Source organism: Condylostylus longicornis, unplaced genomic scaffold, assembly GCF_029603195.1.
Source record: "Condylostylus longicornis isolate FDR11 unplaced genomic scaffold, ASM2960319v2 ptg000018l, whole genome shotgun sequence".
Classification (NCBI taxonomy): domain Eukaryota; kingdom Metazoa; phylum Arthropoda; class Insecta; order Diptera; family Dolichopodidae; genus Condylostylus; species Condylostylus longicornis.
Window position 1 is genome coordinate 3,739,571 of NW_026577987.1, and position 22,992 is coordinate 3,762,562.

Below are 22,992 nucleotides of genomic sequence, written 5' to 3' on the forward strand. Positions count from 1 at the left end.
TAATAACACCGAACACAATCGTTTACACCAAAACGACATCAAATAACGTTTGTGAAAGTTTTATATTCTTGTTTTATTAGAAGTACTTACGTACTCTTCTGTAATGAAAGAAAGACCCAATCATGTAAAACTATGAAAGGGCTATTATTTTTTTTTAATATTTAATTGTTTTTATGCAATTTGTTGAAATATTCACAATTCTTCTATAAATTTTACATAAAGTCAAAAAATTGTTAAATAATGACATAATTTTGAATAAAGAAACAAAAGAAACTTTAATGAAATGTAAATATGAATTTATATGTGTATAAATAAACAGTTATTTATGTCAACAAGGTGTAAAGTTTTATGCTTACTGCATTTTTTTCGGGTTTTTTTTTGTATTCGTTTTATGTTTTTTTTCACTATTGAGGTTATGATATTAAAAAAAAAATATTAAATATTTTCGTATACACGTAAGAAAATTATCATTAAACTAAGCATTTTCTATTTTTTACTTGTTAGCATATTTCAATTTAATTAAAAAAAAATGACTATTTTCAAATGGTAGTTTGTTTGTCTGAAAACTTGTATATTAGGTATTTAAGACGAAATAATAAAGCTCGGGCTAAAAATTAATGAGAAAATTTGATAAGAAACCCATTTATGATCAAACCTAAACAAATTCTATTTGGAGGTAGTACAAAAATGTTTAGTTACCATGATTAAACACAATGGTTTTAAAATTTTTGTAAAAACTAGAGTAGTCAAATTGCTTTTCTAAAAGACGAAAATATTAAAATTGTTCAAATATGGAAAATGTGCTTAATTGAAAACATTTGCTAAATTTGACTTGGAATTCTTCAAATTTTTGTTGTTTCATGAAATATCTATGTATGTGTCTACACTATACGTTCACTGCATTTCTTATGAAAAGATTAAAAGCAAAAATTAAAACAAATAAACAATTTTGCTAGAATTACTGTTGTTCAAACACTACTAACTATAACAATAGCCGATTTTACATTTTTGAGCTTTCTATTATGGTTAGTATCAATATAAATTATAAATACATTTGTTGACACTCAGTCAACAAGCTAGTTTAGATACTTATTTAATCTATTAGTTGAAATTTAAAGTTGATTAGCTACCGAATTTCTTGACACCTTTCAATTTCAGAATTTGACTTGGGCTTAATTTAAAATTACTCATGGATTGTTTAATTAGGTGTCATATTGATTTTTTTGAAAACATATAATACCTTTCTACTTTTAATATTCAAAACTTAATTGTAATGGCAAAGCAAATTGGTAAAACAAAGGGCCCAGGCGAACAAATTTATAATTATTGAGCTATTAGTCTTAAAGTAATAGTGTTTTTTTACAGTTTCCTATGAAAGTATGACAGATTTAATTATTTTCTTGGAATAATAATAGATAAAGAAATTTTTTTCCAAATATTCATTAAATTTTTGTTTAGTGGGGGTTTTATATTAATTACATGTGTTTAACGCGAACCAGATGCTGCATTCCAGATTGTTATTGGCAAAAATCCTAGAAATAACATGTCTGTGAGGCACAAAAGTGAAGCTAAATAATAATTATCAAAAATAAGAAGAAAAGTAAAGTGTTGACTCGCTGTTCGACTATTTTGCACCATTTAGTATTTTTAATAGTTTTTGACTCATATTTATTGCAGATTATGTATTTGCATATCTATAACATATTTACATTTTTAATTGTTAGTCTTTGTCTTTCAATTTTACATTAAAAACATTTTTGAGTATAAATTTTTAAATTTTAATGTTGTAAATTACATACAAAGTTTGCTTGTCTAGATGCACCTAACATAAATGTTATTATTTACGTTATTCACCCATTAGCCGTTCACTAATTATTGACATACCTGTTGATATAATTAACAAATAGTTGCATTAAGTGTGACATGAGTTTGCATACATAAGTAAATAAGAGTTTGTAAGAAAGTTATTAAAAAATATTTTAAATTAACTTGTAATCATAGATCTTATTGTACCTTTGCGTGTGTACTCGGAAAAATATTTTTAAATAAAGATTTTGTAAGATCTAATGATATATAAACTTTTAAAGAGACTTACATACATATATTTAGCATACAATAAATAAACATTTATTTTTGAACTTTTGTTTATAATTAAACCCGATTAAAACTAAATGAGCTTTTTTTTAATAAAACTGTGTTCTGTTCTGTGTCTTTATAGAGTAATAATCGCCCATGGAACGTTACAGAAAACTTATAAGCTTTAAGGAAAACTCTTTAGGCAAAAAAAATGAGTAATATTAATTTTTACAAAAAAAAAATCACTCTTGTAAGGAAAATTTTCAAGAATTTTGTACTTTACGTTGTATCTTAAGAAACAGGGTTTTTAGAATTAGCACAATGCAAATAGTTCTGAAACAAATTCTCACTACGTAATTTTTTAGCACTTTTCTGAAAAAACTGTGGAAAAAAGAGCTTTTTAGTACTCTCTCCGTCCGTTGTATCTATGTACACTAAAATATTTAAAATTGATAAACTTTATACGACTTTAGAATTGTCAAAGTTGTGACATATTTTCAATTTTCCAAATGATATTGCTTAAGAAATGAAAATCCATCAGTAATATTGTTATCTTAATTCTATTGTACACATAGTAGGCATTTATAGTAAAAGTCTTATTCACAATCGAAAGTTTTAAGTTGAAAATTTTATAAAACAAGTGCCTATGTAATTATGTAAACGACTGAAATGCCGATTTATTTTTAAGGTACATCCATTTTAAAAATCCATTTATTCACAATATGCGATATCATTATTATCATATCACCTCTAAATTAGCTGCCATATTATATTTTTCTCCTGTTATAATAATGCATTGTTTTTTTGGTTTTTTTTAATATTTTCGTCGCTGGAATTTCCATAAATGGTGTGATGAATTTTTAATTAAATCGATTCATCGATTTTACTTTATGGTCCGTTATATTAATTGGTAATTTCGTATGTAAATGTTATGTATTTTTTTCTATTAATTTGTTTTGACGCACTGTACGTTATGATAGCCATATAAAACTTAGCATAAAATGTATAGGTGTGTATATTGAGCACCTATAATATCATAAAACAAATGAAGCTTCGGTAGATCTGATATGCAGGTGAATCAGCACGGTTGAATGGCATGAAAATTAATTAATTTTTTTCTTTTTTAAATTAAATTGCTTTTCAAAATTTTTGTTTCAAAAATTTTTAGGTGGGTGTTATTTGTATATGCGAGAGATTACTTTATTCGCTCATTTATGAATGAATGAAGGGAAAGCAAATAACTCTATTTAAGAGAGGAAATAAAGATTATTATTACGTTATAAAAATGTTAATATAATTCAATAAAAGAAATATTTGGAATTATGTAAAAATGACTGTGTGACATAATGAAAAAGTTCAGTGGATTAAGTAAGGGTAAATATGTTTAATAATCAGTTTTGTTTTTATAAGTTAATGAGATTGCCTTCATAGTTAATAGAAAGTAGCATGGGAACATTATTCACAGCATTCCTGTTTTGGCTTTAATTTTTTTTTTGTATTGTAAAAATGCTAGCCCTATTTTCAACCCTTGGCTAATTTCAAATATTAGTTGCTAAACATGTTGAATCAATTTGTACAGGAAAACACTTATATACATAGGTGTTAGAAATTGTTAGAAATTGCAGCATCCGCAAATAAATAATTCGGTTTCCCTATATATTAAATTTGAAATGATTGAGTATGTCTCGCAACAAATTTTCTGGGAGAACTTTTTTCCACTTAATATTCGTTTGACAAAGTGGAAACTCAAATTAAATGTTCAAATGAAAATTGACCTTTCTTAACTCATATTATAGAACTGACCCTTTGAACTGACCTTAATTTAGTTGTATTGCCCAATAATTATTTTTGGCAAAAATGGAGAAGTTGTTATTGTAGTTTGATTGTTTAAATTTCGAAATAAAATATTATTTGAAATAATTGAAGAAAGAAACAAAATAGATTTATTAGAATATTAGAATATTTCTCTTTCCTTCTCTAATTTGTGATCTCTTTCTTCGCCTAAATGGAGCCTCTAAAATCTATTTATTTTTCTACTATTATGGTGTTATTTTGTATTATTTGTTTATTTATTTATTTTACACAGAAAAAAAATTGTAAAAATAATTTTAAAAAATCTATTTTGAATTAAATATATAAGAAAATTGAAAGATGAATGTATGTATTTGTGTTATATTTGTATATATATTTTATGAATATTATAATGTACATACAAACACATACACAAATACTCGCTTGTATACTTATGCACGAACATACATCGTTGATTTATACAGAGCATCGTATACGTTTATTGAATAAATGAAAACAAAAAAATAAGAGTGAAAGAGATGAAATGCGAATTATTCTTTCTGTTTCTTTTATTTGTAAAATATTTAAACAAAAAAAAAGAAAAAAAAATTAAATTTTTTGGTAAATAAATTTTACAATGTTTTTTGCTCCTAATTTAACAATTCTTATGTATTTGGGGCAATAAAGAAAATTAAGGAAAAAGAACAAAAAGGATAATAATAGTGGTATTTTTTTGTTTCTGTTTTTCTTTTTGAAATATTTTATTCTATTTTATTTTTTTTATTCCTTTGTAAAGAAAACTTTTTAATTTTTTGTTAAACTTACAGGGAGCAAATAAATAAAAAAATATTGTTGCCAGATTTTCCAATTCTGTTTAAAATAAATTCTCTGGAAGTTTTATGAGATTTCAAATATTCGAGGCCATTTTCTGTTCAACATTGTATTTGCTTGCGATTATCGAAGGTTTTAAGAAAATTCATGCACTTTTCAAAAAATTCTTATTTTTTTCTGAAATAATTCATGAGGGATTTTGTGTGTATTCAGATAATCACCTTTTGTTTGTTTATGAAGTTGTCGAACTTATATGATATTTAGGGACTGCTTTTATGAAGAATTTTTTGTCGATGTTTTGGTATATGATCCGTACTTTATATATGTATAAATTTTACGGCTCTGATATTTTTCCATTTGCCTGTTCTTATTAATTTTTCTCAAACGATGACAAATACAGTCTATTGATTTGGGAATTTGCTCCATTTTATAAATATGTTTATAGTTGATTCAAATAAGATTTCCATGGATTTTATTTAATAATCACGTTTTTTTTTATAAGTTGAAATTTTAGCAACGTTTTTGTTAATTGTTTGCAAGAAATCACCTTCTATTTGTATATTTATTTTTTGTTGACTTTATTTTTTGATAAGATTATTGGCAACACTTATTTGTTACCTTGCAATAATATGAAGAGGAAAAACTTCGAACAAGTCGAAGCACAAAAAATTAACAATAAATTGTTCTGTGAATGAGAATTTTTTAAGATTAAATGTTTTCTATTTATTTTTTTTTTTTTTTTTAAATTTACATAATTGAAATGAATGAACTTTTAAGTTGAGAAATTATAAAAATAAAAAATTAAATAAAAAAAAAAAAACTAAATGCAAGAATTTGTAAAACCACAATTTTGTTTTCTTTAAATGTTATTTCACACACACATGTACATATTTACTTAATACATGTACATACGAATATATATGTATATGTGGTTTAATTTTTTTATTTGAAACAGATTTAGAAAATGATTTAGAAAAAAAAAAGATTTAAAAAAATTTAATATTCATTTTGAACATTGTTGTTCTATGTCTAAGGTCCCAATCTTCTATTAAATTCTGACAAAATTAACTGATTAAATATAAAGAAAAAGTTTTTTTGACAAGTAAATGAATATGATGAATAAAGCTAAGATATATTTTTGTAAGAATTCCGGTCTATTTTAAAATGCGTTTCGTGCTTAAAACAAACAGTATGACTGATGTTTCATAAGCGTTTTTTTTCTATAATTAAGATACTTTTGTCCTAAAATTTTCGAATTTATGTACGTATGGGTATCTTTGAAAATCAGATTAAATTTCAATTTAATATGATTTTTTTCTTACCAATTACATTTGAAAGTCCAAAAATGTTAAATGTGTACTAATTATAACTATTTTATTGCAGTGTTTTACTCCTATGGACGTTTTTTCGAAAAATTATTTAAGAATATACACCCAAAATTAATTATTTTCAGCATTTTTCGAAAAAAAAAACTTGAAAAAGTGCTTTCTATTTTCATTCTGTTCGTTCGTCCGTCCGTCTGTCCGTTGTTCTTGTGCCCGTTTACAAAACCTCTACTCACTTTGAGACAGAAAGCTGAAATTATATTCAGAAATAAATCAAAAAGTGTAATTATTTTTCTTAACTCATTAATTTCAACGTCAAATTCGACCATCATATGCTAAAGATCTTAAATTTTTCTTTTTGTACATTCTAAATGTATCCAATAAATCGATTTATATATTTTGGTATACGAATGAAGTAGATTTCATTTTAAGAACGGATTGCTTTTAAGAATAGTATCAGATTGAAGTATCAGATTACTTGTAAAAACCGTATTTTCACTTATTTAAGGAAAAAGTGCTTCTTGACAAATCATTGGTTGACCCAACTTTATCAAATTGATATTCAATTAGGCAGAAACATTTTTATAAAAAGTGTAACATAAAAATAAAAATCAATCATACTCTGGTAAATAGGCGAAAACGATAAATTTTGGTATGCCTTTATCCACATTATTTCAATTAACTAAATAAAATAATTTTGCGGAGGTCTCTTGATTAAAAATTAATTCTGTCATTTGGGAGAAAATGTAAAAAAAAAACCATAAAAAAATAAACGCGTTCACATTTAAATCAAATTGTAAATTAATTAATCAGCACAATTTAATTTCATAAATTAAAAGTGGACTTCATATGAAAACAAGAATAAGAGAACAAGCAAAACTTTGGTTGGTAAAATTCTATGGACTGAAATATTGAAATTGGCGAGTAGCTTGCCGGCTGAATCGCTGATATTATTATTTGTATGAATAAATTAAAATATTATTGTTTTTCTGTTATATTTTTTTGTATTTAAAATTGTTTTCAATTTACTTTAAATAAATTTCTTACATACACACAATATTTTGTTAAATAATGGCCATTTATAGTCTCAATGGATTTAATAAATAACCTAGAATGAATAAACAAATAAAAAAAAAAGAACGAAACAGTTTTTATAATTGTTTTTGATACCGACGAGAGAGAAGCGAGTTTAAAAATCATTAATATTATAGACCGCATAATAATTAATTGTAGGCCGCATTATAATTTGCATTTTTTTCCTCTTATAATATGTTAATTATAAGTATTAAAAAATCTAAGTATCTTTCATCCATTTAAAATGATATTAAAAAGTTGAATGAGGAGGGAATAGATTACCTAAATAGCTAGAAGATATTACGTAAATTGTTGCTTTTAAAGAAAGAATAGTAATTAAAAATACTTTTCATATAAATTTCATTTTTATTACAACGATAGAAACAAGAGTGAGTGAGTGGTGGGATTTTGTATGCCTATTTTAACTAAGTATAAAAACAAAAAATTAAAATTAGTGAAGGTCATTCTGAAATTGTCATGATGTCGTAAGATAGCATAGGCCAATAAATATGTTGGCATGTTAAGTTCTATGAAAAATATTGTAAACTGGCTTGTTCTTATGCTTCTTACTTTTACAAGAAATTTTTTTTAAATGCTATGCTTTCCAAGCTTTTGCTTACTAGATAAATTTTTTAAATTTTTCTTGGGGATTTTTAAATGCGTTTTTTATTCATTACTTTCAGGATTTTTTCTTATTTCTCTTTCCGTATCAGAAATTCATTTAAATTACAATAAGACTAAGTAATTTAGACAACCAAACTGTGCAAATGACTACATAGCCAACAATAGGATCTAAGCTGATGACAATGTTGAAACTGAAAGTTTTTTTTATCACTATTTGTTTGGGCAAAGTTTTAGTTGCTTTACTCTTCATGTTTCTTCATTTTTATTAGCATTACTCTTCATGTTATAACTTCTTAGCGGTGATAACCATGTCCAGATTGCATCTACTAAATTTCAATGTCATTACAACTTAAAAAAATTTAAGCGAACCGTTTTATTTTTGCGTGCAATTAAAAATGGTCAAATCACTGTAAAAAAATTTCTTAGGACTTTTTATAGGAAATGTTTAAAGGACGAGATTAAAAAAAGATGAGATATCTAAAATTACAAAACAATGAAAAAATAATTGTTATAATTATCCCTTGAATAGTGAATTAAAATTTATTTACTTGACATTTTTATCGAGTTGTAATTATAAAAATAACATTTTGTATTTTAAATTCTTCTTTGGGACCCGAAAATTCCAATTTTATTCTGTTCCAATTTTATTTTGCTTCATTAAAAGTTGAAGGTTCTTAATTTATTTCATTGATTTTAATTTGGTTTCAAAAGTTTGAGAAATTATTGACGATTTTAAATAACTAAAATTGTTAGTCCAAATACTAAGATTAGTTTGTCGTACCAAATAATGTCACTATTGTAGACGACCTATTTGTTCTTTACTAACTAAATTTTGTAAGATTCACTTCTGTAGCTTGTTGAACAAATTTGGAAATTATATGAAAAAATTCATTTAAACACTTTTCACAATTGAATGCAACCCAAGTTTCTTTTCCACTTAATTATTTGATACGTAGTAGTTTCAACTTTACCGATTATAAATGTTTCTATAATCACTCGGATTAATCGGAAATGTGGGTTCCGGGAAGCTGTTTTAGACAAGAAGAAAGGAGGCTTAATAGATCTTTTAGGTCGTTGTATATCATCGCCCAATTGCAACTATAAATAATTTTTAATTATATGCAAGTAGTCAATAGAAAATAAATATTGCCGAATTCTGTTACCCTTACAGAAGAAACCTATGCATTAGAGAGTTAACTAAGTTGACTTGTTGTACTCTAAATTCACCTTTAATTTAATTTTAATAAAACAAACGTACAAAACTTATTCCACTTATTTTCGTTCTATTTTAATATTTTATGCTAATTAGGATGAGAAAATTTAAAAAGAGAAATTTTTCTTGTTACTTTTTAGTTTATTTTTTTTTTTTTTTAATTTCCTTTTCCTTTTTCTCCTTAACTGCAAATCTTGATTAGTTCGCTAGTTAAATATTGTGGTTTGTTTTTGTTTTCAGTTAAATTAACATACTCGTACATCCTTGTGTATACGGTAAAATGGACCAGGATAAAATAGAAATTATGATAAAGAAAACCAAGAAAATTTATATAACTTTTCTCTTCAATTCTAATTTAATTTATTTTTGATATAATTAAATTTTTAGAGGACTTTTATTTTTCATTTTCTTCTAATTTTTCATGTTTTTGGTCTTGGATACAAGAGCTTCTATAGGATATAATTATAAATGTATACACTAAATGGTACTATACTACTGTAGTAATAAAAAAATTATTTATGGACCTAGTTATTAAATGAAAAATGGAATTTTTATATTATTAAATTCAAGGCTATTAATGTTTTTGTACATACATACTTATATATGAAAAATAATTATTGATTTAAAATGAAAAAGGAATTTGAAAGTTAAATTGGAAAACGTAGAAAAGTTTTAAGTGGAAATTTTAGATTTTTATTCTACGAAAAATTAATCTTAATTATATTTATTGAGAGGACAAATTTTTCATAATTTTCTTCAATAGACGAATGTAGTCATTAGGGCCACTCGTGAAACAATATTATTTAAGAAAAATAATATTTAATTAGGAGAAAAATTTTCTCGTTCTCTCCTGTTTCAGTAACATAAGTAATAATATACATATTTCTTTATATTTTGCCGAAAAATTATATTTTAGGCAGAATTAATTAGGTTTAGAGCATTTTGCGAGTTATACGGTCTCAGCTTATAAATTTCTCTTGTTAAAAGAGCGCTACACTTATTGAGACAAACAGTGAGACCTTTGCATGGAAAATTAAATGAAATCCAAGTGACTATGTAGCGTGCCCATACAATATATGTATAGGAATGAGCCCATCAATTATATTCGCAAAAGTTTTTGCTTATTTTATAAAAAGAGTCTGTGTATAGGTGTATAGGTGTAGGTATTTTACAAATTTTTCTGAAATAAATTTAAATTTATTTTTTGTTAAAATATTTTTTAATGAAATTCAAATTTCGTTTCAAATGTGGCTTATCAAACTGACTGATTTGGTTCAAACAAAAGTTGTTTGAAAAATTCCAGCGCTTGGAGCCGCTGTTTGGTTGGTTGCGCTTCATTTGTTATATGTCATATACGCCTAAATATCAACGCCATATTGATAAACAATACGAATTACAAAAAGTTAAGTTTTTAATACAGTTATGAGTTCCCCATAGCATTGTAAAAGTAATAAGAACTATAATGGTAGCAATAAGAAAAGCTGAAATGAGGAGAAAAAGAGTATTAACAATCCATACCGTTATCTTTCGCTTAAAATTTCTTGAAAAACGTTTGCATTTGCATTAACATCTTTATGTATACACATGCTTCTTTATAATAGTTCTGGTGTAAAAGTAAATGAAGAATGAAGAACATAAGAAGTACCTAGACTATATCGTAAATTGCTTTCAAATTAAAAGTACAAAATTCTAATCTTATTAACACCTACTCTTTTCATCTGTTGCCTTTTTTAATTTCATTTCGATTTCATAATTCCGATTTTATAATAATCGGTATATTTTTTATATATATACAAGTATAAAGTACAACTGGTATGTATGTATGAATTTCAGCATACCTGTTCGTGTAAATTCTATGGTGAACGCTGTACATGTTAACTATGACCACAGCATCTTTTAACTTCAATGCAGTATTAGATACAAACAGGAGTTTTCATTGCATGTTCATTGTGTTGCTGGTAATGTATGAGTAATGTATGATTTCTGTTAATGTATTTTGTGTAAGAATGTGTATATTTTGAAAAATAAAAGAAGTACCGTATTTTATATTATACATACTTTTTCTTGTTGTCTCAATCGTTGCTCTACTTATTCATCTCGCATTAATTTATGAATTAATTTTCTCCATGTTTGCGTTTTGATTTTGTCGCTATACTTTGTCAATTTCTTTCGGAATGGTGTTTTAATTTTTGGTCTTATTGAAACTTTTTGAATTTTTCTATATAAACCTTAGTTCAGAATTGTAAAAAAATTATAAAGAAATTTAAAGAAAAGAGAAAAACATACAAAAGATTACAAGATGACAAAATTTGAATGGTTTTCTTAATAAAATGACATTTGAAAGAGTAGAGAAAATGTTTAGTTGTTCAATATTTTTTAGAGTTGCCAATTATTTAATTTTACATAGTCAAATTTTTTAATTTTTCTTTAAACTTAAGTATTGCGTTTAAATAATTTGGCCGAATCATCCAAAGATAATTGGTTGAAGTCCAAATTGTTAAGTATTAGTTACATATATTGACTGTTTACATATCAGAATAAAATTAATTGACATAAGCTTCAAAATATAAATCAGTTGAAATTTTTAAAAAATTTGAGTAAATCTGATGAGAATAGAGTACTTTCTGTTATTTACTGGAAAATAAATTCTAATTTCAAAAGTGTTTAAATACTCTAGTTTCATTAGATTCAGATTAAATTTTAGATTTTGTCGTATATGCATGTCATAAATGCTTGGACATCAGTTAATTAGTCATACATTTTTATGAACACATGCATTTGTTTGCAAATGACGTATATATATACGTCATAAATTTAACATCCCGGTGTGAAAGGTGCGATATAACGTAACCCTGACAAATTTTCAATTTTTCAGCTACGAAATTTTAGAAAATTGTTGATTCTCTAACTAAATAATGCTAAAATGAGATTTTGAAGATGGCTATAGTAACATTTGGAAAGAATTTTCTCAATTTTTTTAATTTTTTTTAGAAAAATTTCATAAACCTACAGAGAAAAGTAATAATGAAAGAATAAAGTACCGATTTGGTAAACTTTTTTGAAATTTTAGAAAAAGAATTTAGTGTTATTGTGAAAATTTTAATGTTTATTAAATACAAAGTTTAAATGTGATCAAAAATAATAAATGAACCCAAAAGTGAAGAAATGGAAACAACTTTAAAGTAGGTATTGTTTTTAAATTAAAACATATGTGAATGACGATTTATTACCCAACAAAATAATAAAAACGCTTAATATGACATACAGAAAGAGTGGAAAGCGATTTGAATTTGAATTGTATTTTTTATTTCATTATGATTGAGTGACATATGATTGGATTAACAGATTACGGTCATATTACAAATGGGAGATTTTGTTTTTGGAATTTAAGTGGAGTTCTTGAAAGCGATATAAAAAGTGATTTTTTTTTAAAATATTTTCGTTGTGCTTTTTAAGATTGTAAATGTGAATTATTATTTCTTTGAACATCTGGGTTGTTAAAGGGCCTTCATTGTTATTATAGTAAAAGAGGATCGTAAAAATTGGATTAAATAAAACAAAAGACTTTTATTTAACAATCTTTTACACAACAGTTTCTAAAATTTTAAGTATTTTCATGAAAGTTAATTACATTGTACCAATTTATAATTGATATTTGTTTTTTTTATGGTTTTGAGAAAAAATAAGCATTTGGAAATGATGAGGAAGTGTTTTCTTAAATTTTATTCATTGTGGATAAAATTGTTTGTAAAATTTTAAAATTTACATCGAAAGTTTTAAGTTGAATATATTTTTGAGAAATAATCAACGGATAGGTTAACAAGCGGGTAGGAATAAAAATTTTTAATGCGTAAATCGTTTGGTTTTAATATTTTAATTTGAAAACAATTTCATCGAATATTTAAAGAAAACATTTTTGTCCAACAAAATTAATATTTAACTTGCCAATCATTTGAAACATATGTCAACATTATGGGTTCGGTAAAGTTATTACTGAAAAAGTAATTTTCATTTTCTTTTTTAATTTGGTTTTGAAGATTTTTCTGATCCAATCTAATAAACATCAACTCAAAAAGTAGATACGTGCACTACATAGAATGCATCCAAAAGGTATGCATACTATTTTAGTGTTGCGTCCTCATTGTATGCAATTTTTGAAAATTTTTCGTATGCAAATGAAAGTAATTTTAATGATTTGGTGCATATTGTTTTAAAAGCAGTATTTTTACTTGTTGAAGAGAAAAGTGCAACATTACAAACCATTGGTTTGACCCAATTTTATTAAATTTTATTGGAATCTAAAATTCCAAGTTACATGATTAGAATAGTGTTGATTTTCGTGTCGTATATTGATAAAAAAAAGTATTCCATACTTTTTTTAGACGCACACATATACATTTCGACAGAGTTCACGAGAATTTAATTTAAAAATTTTGCTCTTTTACGATTGCAAAAAGAAAAAAAACAGGATAATTTTAAAACGTTTTATTTCTAACAGTAAAAGAAAGAAGAGGAAATAATTTGACAAACATGATTTTATTTTTTTTTTCTACAGAAAATTTTCCTTTTCCCAATAACTTAGTCGGTATATGAAATATTTTATGCTGTTTATGAGACTTACATAGAAAAAAAGTAAAATAAATTCTATGTTTTTTATCCCACAGGTGAAATTTTTCTTTACATTTTTTTTTATTTGAATTTAATTTCAAGTATAGGAAAAATCAAAGTTTTCTGTATATAGAAGTGTTCAGTATTCTTGTTCATGAAAACGTTCAATAAAAGCCCTAAGGATAATAATCGGAAATTAAATTTAAAATGTCTACCAACAAAACTATAAATATATGGAAATATATGTACAAGCTCCGTAAAATAAAGCATAGTTATAGTGCAAGTAAAATTTGGGGAAGCAAAAATTTTTAGATAAGATGAGATGTAAAGGAAAATGTTTTTAATATAGGGATGCGAGAACGAAAACAGTATGAATATAACAGTATAACAGTAAAAAGGGGTGAAAAAGTAACAGAAAAATTGTTTTTTTTTTTACTTATGGCATTTTAATAAAAAAAACTTATTTGATTTTTCAATTTTTATTTTTAAAATTGTGTTTTTCCTTTTTTTTTTGCTTAAAATTAAACATTAAGAAAGTAATAAAATTATTTAAAAAAAATGATGAAAAAAAATGTAATAATATTTTCGTATTCAATTTCCTTTTTAGACATCAGACATAATTATTAGGATGTTTTCAAAATCAAATAATAAAATTAGGGATAAGTAGGGCCAAATTTTATAGCAAAAGATTCTGATTTAATCTTTAATGTATAGATTACAAGAAAAAGTTTTCTTCATAAAATTTTCATTGAAGTTTTGGAAAAAATTTATTTTATATGAAATAATAAAAATTTGTTTTTAAATATTAATTTTTAATTGAATTTTATTTCAACTTTGGAATTAAAATTTATCCTTCAGGTAAATTTTAAAATTATTAGTGAAGAAATTCTGGGTTCATAAGGAAAAGCTGGTAAAGTCAGATGATTGATTTTGAAGTAAATTGAGCAAAAATTTTGAGTTCAATTTTCGTTAGTAGTAGACCTTAATATTCTTGTGTTGAAGTCAATTTTTGCTTAGCCACAGTCTTGTGGTTATCCATAGAATTATAGCATATTTTTTTTTTTTGTAGTTGTACTTTTAAAATATTAGAGAAGTATTTGTGAAAAATCCTGTAATAAACAATACATAGTTCCTATTTTAAGAAAAATAGGGTTTTTCATGAATAAACATTTTGCAAGTTGCAAGACATTTTCCGAAAAAAATGCAAAAATCCTTGAATGGCGTTTTTTTTATCTAGTGGGCAAAGGGGTTAACTTACATTTGCCTCTCAACACTTTTTTTCATTAAAAAATTGCAAAAATATTAATTTTTTTGATACTTAACTCCTATGTGCACTGTCAATCGCGTCTTCTATTATGTTTCTAGCTATGAGAGTAATCGCAGTTGAAAATATATGAAATTTAATGACGCTCTACACGAGTAACTAGATTGTCGCCAAAATGTTAGTTAACTCCTTTGTCCACTTACGTTTTCAGTTAGTATAGTGAACAAGTGAGATTGACACTATGGAAGTTTCATGTTAGCTTACGCAGGTGTCCAGTTTTCATAAAAATAATTATAATAATTATAATAATTGTGCTATCGTTATACGTTCTTAAAGAAAACTTTATTATATTCCACACTTTATTAAAAATTTTATTTTCAAAAGAACTTGGACATGCAATAAATTTGTTTTGTAATAAAATAAAATAATTTAGAAATATGAAAATCTTCAAAAATATTTTTTTATTATTTATTATAATAGTTAACAATTAATTCAGACTTTCTTTTTTATTTGAAATCTAATTAATTTAATGATTATTCATAAATCTAGCTCAATTATTAACTATTTTATTGAAGGTTATTGAAAATAGCATGAAAATGAATAAGAATTATTGGTTTTTCATTGAGCTTTCATACAACAATAAATTTTAAGAATTTTCATTATTTTCATGGTTCTTTCTCATAATCCTTAAGTTATGAATAGTAGTCCTTGAACTAAAATTATCAGAAAATTATTATTTAAATATCCTCTTTTCGAAATAATGTTTATATTTGTATTTATGATCGAGGTATATCAAAGTACATTGTATGCATACACGTGAGTACCATAAATTTTAGAATATTAAATAAAAATTTCTCAATTTTTATTTTTTTCATACATTCAGCAATATTTTATTAAATAAATAATGCTGAATGACCATAAACATGTATTTTAAGAAAATTTAATAATTTTTATAGTAGCTAGTTATGAAGAAATAAGGAATTTTTTTTTTATTTGCTATCTAGCTTAGCATGTGTTCGTTATTAGGTTAATATAAAAGTTTTTACAGAACGAAGATTATATAAAGCTTATTGAGAGAAATATGAAATGAAAATCTGAAGAAAATTGTTTATTCTATGGAGAAAAACTTTTTAAGCATTTCATTTAATGGAATGGCAAAAAGTAGTATAGCAAAAAAAAATATTTTTTCTTTGCATTAATTTTAAAAATAGTGCATTGACTTTATGTAAGCTAAAATATGCATTGAGTATTAGGTTAGTGAAATGCATCATAAAGTTTTTAAACCAGCATACAATACAATTAAGCTTTGTAATGAAACTTAAAGTTTGAACATTTTTTATAAAGTTAAACTGAAAAACTATAAGGAGTCAATGTGTTCCACTAAAATTTGAAGCTGTTCTAGAAGAGGATTTTATTTGCTCGCATTCATCGTGAATATCACATGAGATATCACATGAGAAATTCGCAAAAATATTCCTAAAAATAAATTTAGCTTTGCAATTTCTTTGACTTGAATGAAGAAATTGCAAGGTGAAGGAAGTTATGTAGCTGTTTATGACAAGCAAATAGATATTTACGTACTCTGACTGTAATATGAAAAAAGATTGTAATTGAAAAAATAAGAAATTTTTTATTTCATATTTTTTCTTATTTGATCCCAATAAAAAGAATCCTTTGGTTTTAAGATTATCATATACTCGTGACTCTGCAACATTCAAAACAAATTTCTGCAACCAAATTATTCAAAATCTCATTATGTATTTCGTTTCCTAGTCAACTTCAGTTATTCACTCTGGTTATAGTACCATTGGTTCTAATTAAATTATTCCCAGTAATTTTGATTGATTATATTTTTTTAAAATAATTTTTTGCATTTCAAAAAAAAAAGTTAATTAAATTTTCATTCCATTAATTTGATTTTTATTTTAATACCTTTTCTTTTCATATTCAATTTCAGAAACACCAGCACCCACATTATCATTTGTATAAACAGTGAACTAAGAAAAGAACAAGCAAGAAAAAAAAGAGTGCTAAAATTAATTAATGGCAACACAATTTTATTTTTTTCTCATTGACGTTTAATTATTCTTCAAAAACAAAAAAAAAAAAACATTATTATAAATGTCAATTAGAATTTTTAAACAAAGGCAACAAAATCTCAAGTAGAAAAAAGCGCAAAAGGATTCAAAACTTATACCGTCATTACATCGAAGATAAACAAAACCAAAAAAAAAAAACTTAATTCCTTCATAGTGCCATTGAAAAGCGAAACGACATCAGAACGTAAAAAGTAACAACAATAACGGTTAATATTGTAAATGCACATTTTATTTAAAACTGTAAAACTTTAGAACGATTCATTTTCTTCTTAATTTTCTCTTTGTTCAAAATATTTTTTTTTTCTTTTCTCCTTCGTTTTATTTTTTCGTTTCCCTTGTTCTTTTTTCGGTACTCTCTAAGATGTCGACCGAATTTTCTATTTTCTCTTCGGAACGAAATCTTTGCTGCATTTGCATTAAACGAAAACGATTACATGGAAATAGACAAAAATATAACACTAGCATAAAACTATTCAAGCAATATAAGGAATAAACGAGAGAACGGATAAAGGGAAATAATTTGCATAAAAAAACAAAACGGCAAAAAATAATATTTAAGTAAAAAATAAAAAGAGAAAATAATATTCTATTATAAGAGAGAAGTCCTTATCATAACCGTAATACTCGAAAGCGAACATTATAAATTGCGAAAAATATATAGAAAAAGAAAAAGAGCATTTACGCTCCTACTAAATTTAAGTAGGCATTAAGAATATAAAATATTAACTGCGTCAGAAGAGAAGAGAATTATTATCAACTAACGGTATATATTTATTATATTTATAACAGTTATTTAAATTATATGGTGTAAATTTTTAAGAATAAAAAGAAAAAAATATTTTTGTTCTAAGGACTTTTGTGGTAATACAAAAAAAAATTACCGTCAAAAGCACAAAAAAATAAAATATAAAAAAGTTTTAAGTGCAAACAAACAAAGAAAAAGAATTGCAAAAAAATTTTAGAATAAAAAAAAATACAAAAATTATTAATGAAGAAGTAAAATTATAAAAATAATTGTTTTTTAAATTACATAATTCTTAAAAATAACATAATTATTCATACTTATAAAAAATTTCTTACAAAAATTTCAAAATAAAATTTAAAATTAAAATTAAAAAACAAAAAAAAAAAATAGTCACTAAGCATACAAAGAAAATAAAATAAAAAAATAATAAAAAAAAAACACAAATAATAAAAAAAGAAAAACATGGAGCAAACATCAGGTTTTGATGATGATCCACCGCCAGAACCACGTGACGGTTGGCTTTTAGTACGAATTCATGTGCCCGAACTTAATGTATATAAATGTTTACAATTTCCAGCTGATCGTTTAGTATGGGATGTTAAACAGCAAGTATTAGCCTCATTACCTAAGGTAAGTTTCTACTGTTTTATGATTATTAACTTAAAATTAATACTTTAATTTGTGTCCTTAGATTATGTATATAGATTTTTTTTAGTTAATTGTAAATTAGAATTAAGTTTACATTATTTAGGAAATTTAGAAAATTATTTTAAAGAAAAGTCAAATTTTTTAGCTTATTGCACAATTTTATTACACAATGATTTACTTAATTTCTTGAAAAAATAAAATGAGAGTTACGATATTTTAAAAATACATAAACAATTTGCTTTAGATATTAAATCTTAAACATATTTAAATTGCTTTATAGAATTTTAATAAATGAAATATATTTTGTTAAATTTGAGGTTCAAATACCATTATTCTAAATTTTCGTAAAATTTAATGTTATTTCTACATTATTGGAAAAGAAAATCTGAATAGCTTCATTATTACACTTAAAAGAAATGAAACGCATGTATATATGCAATTATTTTCAAGAGAAAGTTGGATTAAGAATATTGTAGTCATAATGAGATAAAACATTGTACTAAAAAATATATATAATAGAATTCTTCGTCTTCGTCTTCTATTCGATCTACTCAAGTGGTAACTCAAGGAAATTGTGTTCGACGTCTAAAGTTTATTTTCTATAAAAACGATCACTTCTTAAAACTTAGAATCTTATTGCTTTAAAACAAATTGGAACTAAATGTGAGGAAAAATTAAAAACTTTATTCTAAAATTATTATTATTTTATTTTTTCTAATAAAAATAATAAGAAATTGTTTGAATTCTACTAACAGAGAGAACAAATTAAGTCTAGGTAAAATATTTTACTAGCTCAGATTGACGTTTACCGAAAGTCTCAACTTGAAATTGGTTATGGACTTAGTTGCACTCTCCTTATTGTGTAATATATTTGTATTTGTCAATACACTTTTTTTTAAACTTGAAAACAATTTTTCTAAACTTAAAAATGAAACTTTTTTAAGTGTAATCGTATCTGACGTGTTGAATTTAGCAACTAAGCATCAACACAAAACACTTTTTGGCTTTGTCCGTGCGTTCTTTTGGATGAAATAATTTTCTCTATATTTATTTTTATAGTTATTTCTTTGTCACTAGGATTCCTTGAGTTAAGCCAAAAATTGCTCTATAGTTTATAAAACACGTACTGTAATAAAATTTTTAAAATTAATTCAACGATTTTCTGATATTTCTCCTAATTTTTATTAGAAAATAAAAATTGTTACGTATTAAAAAAAAAAATTTCATCAATCTTTAATTTTATTCATTTTACTTAGAAATAAATTTTTTTAAAGTTTATAACTATGAGAACATTAATTTTGATTTAGAAATATAAAAGTATGAAAAAGTTATTTTATATAAAAATTCTTTTTAATTTCAAAATTTAATCAAAAAAATTGACGTGAACCTGCAGTATTGAATAATTACTAAAAATAAAATTTATTATGAAAATTTAAAATTTTGATAGCTCTTTTCCTTTTTTAAAATATTTTTCCTTGAATACCAAGTTAAAAGAAGAATAAATGAAAAAATATAGAATTTTGCATAAAATCTTCATCATGAAGCTTTGATCAATAGCAAATTTTTGAAATTGATTGATTGCCATAAAAGTGGAGCATTTCATTTTTTTTTCTTTGAGTCATCCTTAGTACACACTTAAATATTTCTAGAATGAAAAATACAAGATGTTGAAGAAATTTTCTTTTATCCATTAATATAAAAATAGTAATATAGTTATAAATTCACATAAGAGCTTTTAAATAGAAGGAGAAATATTATTCAATATGTTCTTGTGCACATATTCGCATACAATAGCGTAAATATTTGTTAATGTATGTGTTTGTAAACCTTAATTTATATATGAATATTTGCATATACTTTCACATTTTATTTCATCATTCAAAAGTGTCAATTGCTTTCCATTTTCTTCCTTCTTGTTGTCTTAGTCGATTAAAGAAAATTATACAAAGAAGAGCGAGAGGGAGGGATAGAGGAAAAAAATTCACCTTGTTCTTTTTTGAAATTTTGAATAAAAAGAAAAAGTCCTTATAATGACGTCTCTCTTTTCCTTTTTTAGTACTTTCTCAAAAAAATTTTGAAAAAAAGTGCTAAATAGTTTCATTCTGTCCGTCAATCCATGGATATGTTTGTTTACAAAACTTCTATACACCCTTGAAGATAGAAAGCTTAAATTTGATATATATATATAAACATAGATCTTTATTTGGAACTTATTTTCGTAAAAGAAAATTTAAACCTATCTTCCCCCTAACAATATATCCCTGCAAAATCATTTGAGATTTTTCAAATTTTGCAAACGTCGATAAGTAGTGACTGGTTTCTTCCAATGCGGCGTAGCGTGTCTGAAGTTTAGAAAGACAAAATAGTAAATTAAAACTTACCGTTTCTAAAATTCGATTTCACAAAATTTTTGATATCGGTCTTTTCTAGATAACAGATTGCAGGAGTCTGAAATTTCCGAAACTGCATTACGGGAAATTGTGTAACGGTAAATGCCATTCCATTTCGACGCTTGTTTTTTTGTCTCATCCTAAGTGTTGAATATAAATATTTCAATTTTGGAAATTTTTTAGTATGTGCATTTCGTACGTACGTAATTTTAATAATGTGGTTCGTGAAAGAAATATTTTCATTTGTTGGAGGAAAAAGGGCTACATTGCGATCCATTGGTTTGATAAAAATTTTTTTTATTTTTATTTTTTGACAAAATTTTTGACAAGTAAATCTGTCAAAAGCACAATAGCAAATGTTGAACTACAAAGCAATTACTTGCAATCAATCAGTATCGATTTAAAATTAGCGAATGTATGTTAAATGTGTTTATAAAAGTAGAAATAAATATGTACATGAAGTGTGACTGTACTTATGTATGCAATACACAAAATGTAATATTTTAAAAGAAAATGAAAAAAGAAGGCAAAAAAACAAAAATATTGAAAAAGGGAAATTTCATCTTGATGCTTGTCAAGGCAATTAATTCAGAAAAATATTTTGTAATTATTGAATGACTAGCAAATCATTGAAAATTTTTTTATGGAATTTTGATAACCTACATAATATGTTTTTCCTCTACTTAGGCGTCACAATTTAGTGTAGTTTTACTTTTAATAAAAAATTATATCAGAAAATTAAAAAACAAATAAAACACACCTTTTGCAGACAGCAATACTCTGGTTAGCATGAACTATGCTTTTTGTGTTTCCATAATGTGAAAGATGTAATAAAACAAAGGCAAAATCATGTTGCCTTCAAATTGATAGCGTTTACTGAGTTATTTCTGTATTCTGAATATACCAGCGTCAAATTATTAAATTCATCAAGACGTTTACAATTTTTTTTATTAAAATATTGTGTAACTTCATAATGCTAAATGACATTGAATAATTAATACTTAACAAGATGCATTTTGATTTTCGAATATAATTTTTGATTCTTCAATATTTTCAACTTAAATAGAATTTAGAATTTAAGTATGAATTTTGATCTGCTTTTTTGATGCGATCAAAATGCAATTATTAATTTAATTGAAATTTATGAATTATCATTTATTGTTTTGTTGGTATAATGTTAATTAATTGTACAAAAACCAATAGTATTCCTTACGTACAATAGATAATTTCAAAAATGTCATTATTACACTAAATGGGTCATTGTTTACACAAAATTGGCAATTGGTTATTGGTTTACACAAAAGTAATTGTGATTACACTACACACATTCTATTGCTTTCATTTAGAACTTTTAGTGTGCTCCATAGATATAGTAATATTGCTTAAAATTGCATTTAGCATATTTATGTTTTAGGAAAATGGAGCAAAACTTAAAATTTAAAGGTAAAATTTTTATTTGTTCAAAATGCATTTAAAATATATTAAAAAGCATGATTCGAAATTTTTATATTTTTTATCTGATCATCGTGTTTACCGTTTAAAAATTTCAGCTGAATATCAAAATTCGCCGCTTTGGAATATAATTATTATATTTCTTGTACTCGTTTTTTTAGCTTATTCTTTCCCAAATGACGATATGCGTGGTTTTCCTTCAGATTTCTCAAATAATTTGCTCCACCGTTATAGGATTTCAATATAATTCCATTATGTAAGGATTTCAGTATAATTTGTCAGTAAGTGTCAACAAGAAAAATCTAGACTGGGATAGATGAATTTTACTCCGTTGTACATAAATAATTTATAAGGTTTAAATTTTCTTTTTCAAATTTCTTGAATTCGTGTTGGTGGCAAATGGGGCAAATTAGAACTTAGCCGACGCAATGCAATATTAATAAGTATTCAAGTTAAAACTATTTTCGAAACTTCTGATATTTATTAATTTTATCATCATCCTCAGCCTTACAACCTGGTGTGGGTCTTGGTTTCTTCTCCTTTTATTTTCTCCGATTCCACTTTTGTATGCCCATTTTATTTAGATCTGTTTCTAGTCCACCAAGCCATCTCTTTCTTGTTTTACCTGTTGGTCTACTACCTTCCGGAATGGTATTCGACATTTTTTTTGGAAAATAATTTTCTTCCATACGTATTATATGACCTGCCCATCTGATTCGGTTGGACTTTATGATTAGACTATTCAATTCGTCATTAGTGTATTGGCCCATATATTTTTTGCATTATTTGTCTTTCGAAAATCATAAGATTGTTCTCATCACTAGCTGTAATTATTAATTTATTAATTTAATT

At 24.8% G+C, this 22,992-nt stretch overlaps 1 protein-coding gene across 4 annotated transcripts in view; it reads left to right on the forward strand.

Annotated features, from left to right (window-relative positions):
- The window catches only part of LOC129606305 (SH3 and multiple ankyrin repeat domains protein 3), a 291,247-nt gene that overhangs the window by 107,559 nt on the left and 160,696 nt on the right, over positions 1 to 22,992 (forward strand). For all 4 annotated transcript variants that reach the window (XM_055516558.1, XM_055516559.1, XM_055516561.1 and 1 more), the window contains one exon: positions 16,764 to 18,280. In XM_055516558.1, coding sequence (XP_055372533.1) covers positions 18,113 to 18,280 — 168 coding nt within the window. In that variant the 5' untranslated portion in view covers positions 16,764 to 18,112. The remainder of the gene's footprint in view (positions 1 to 16,763; positions 18,281 to 22,992) is intronic.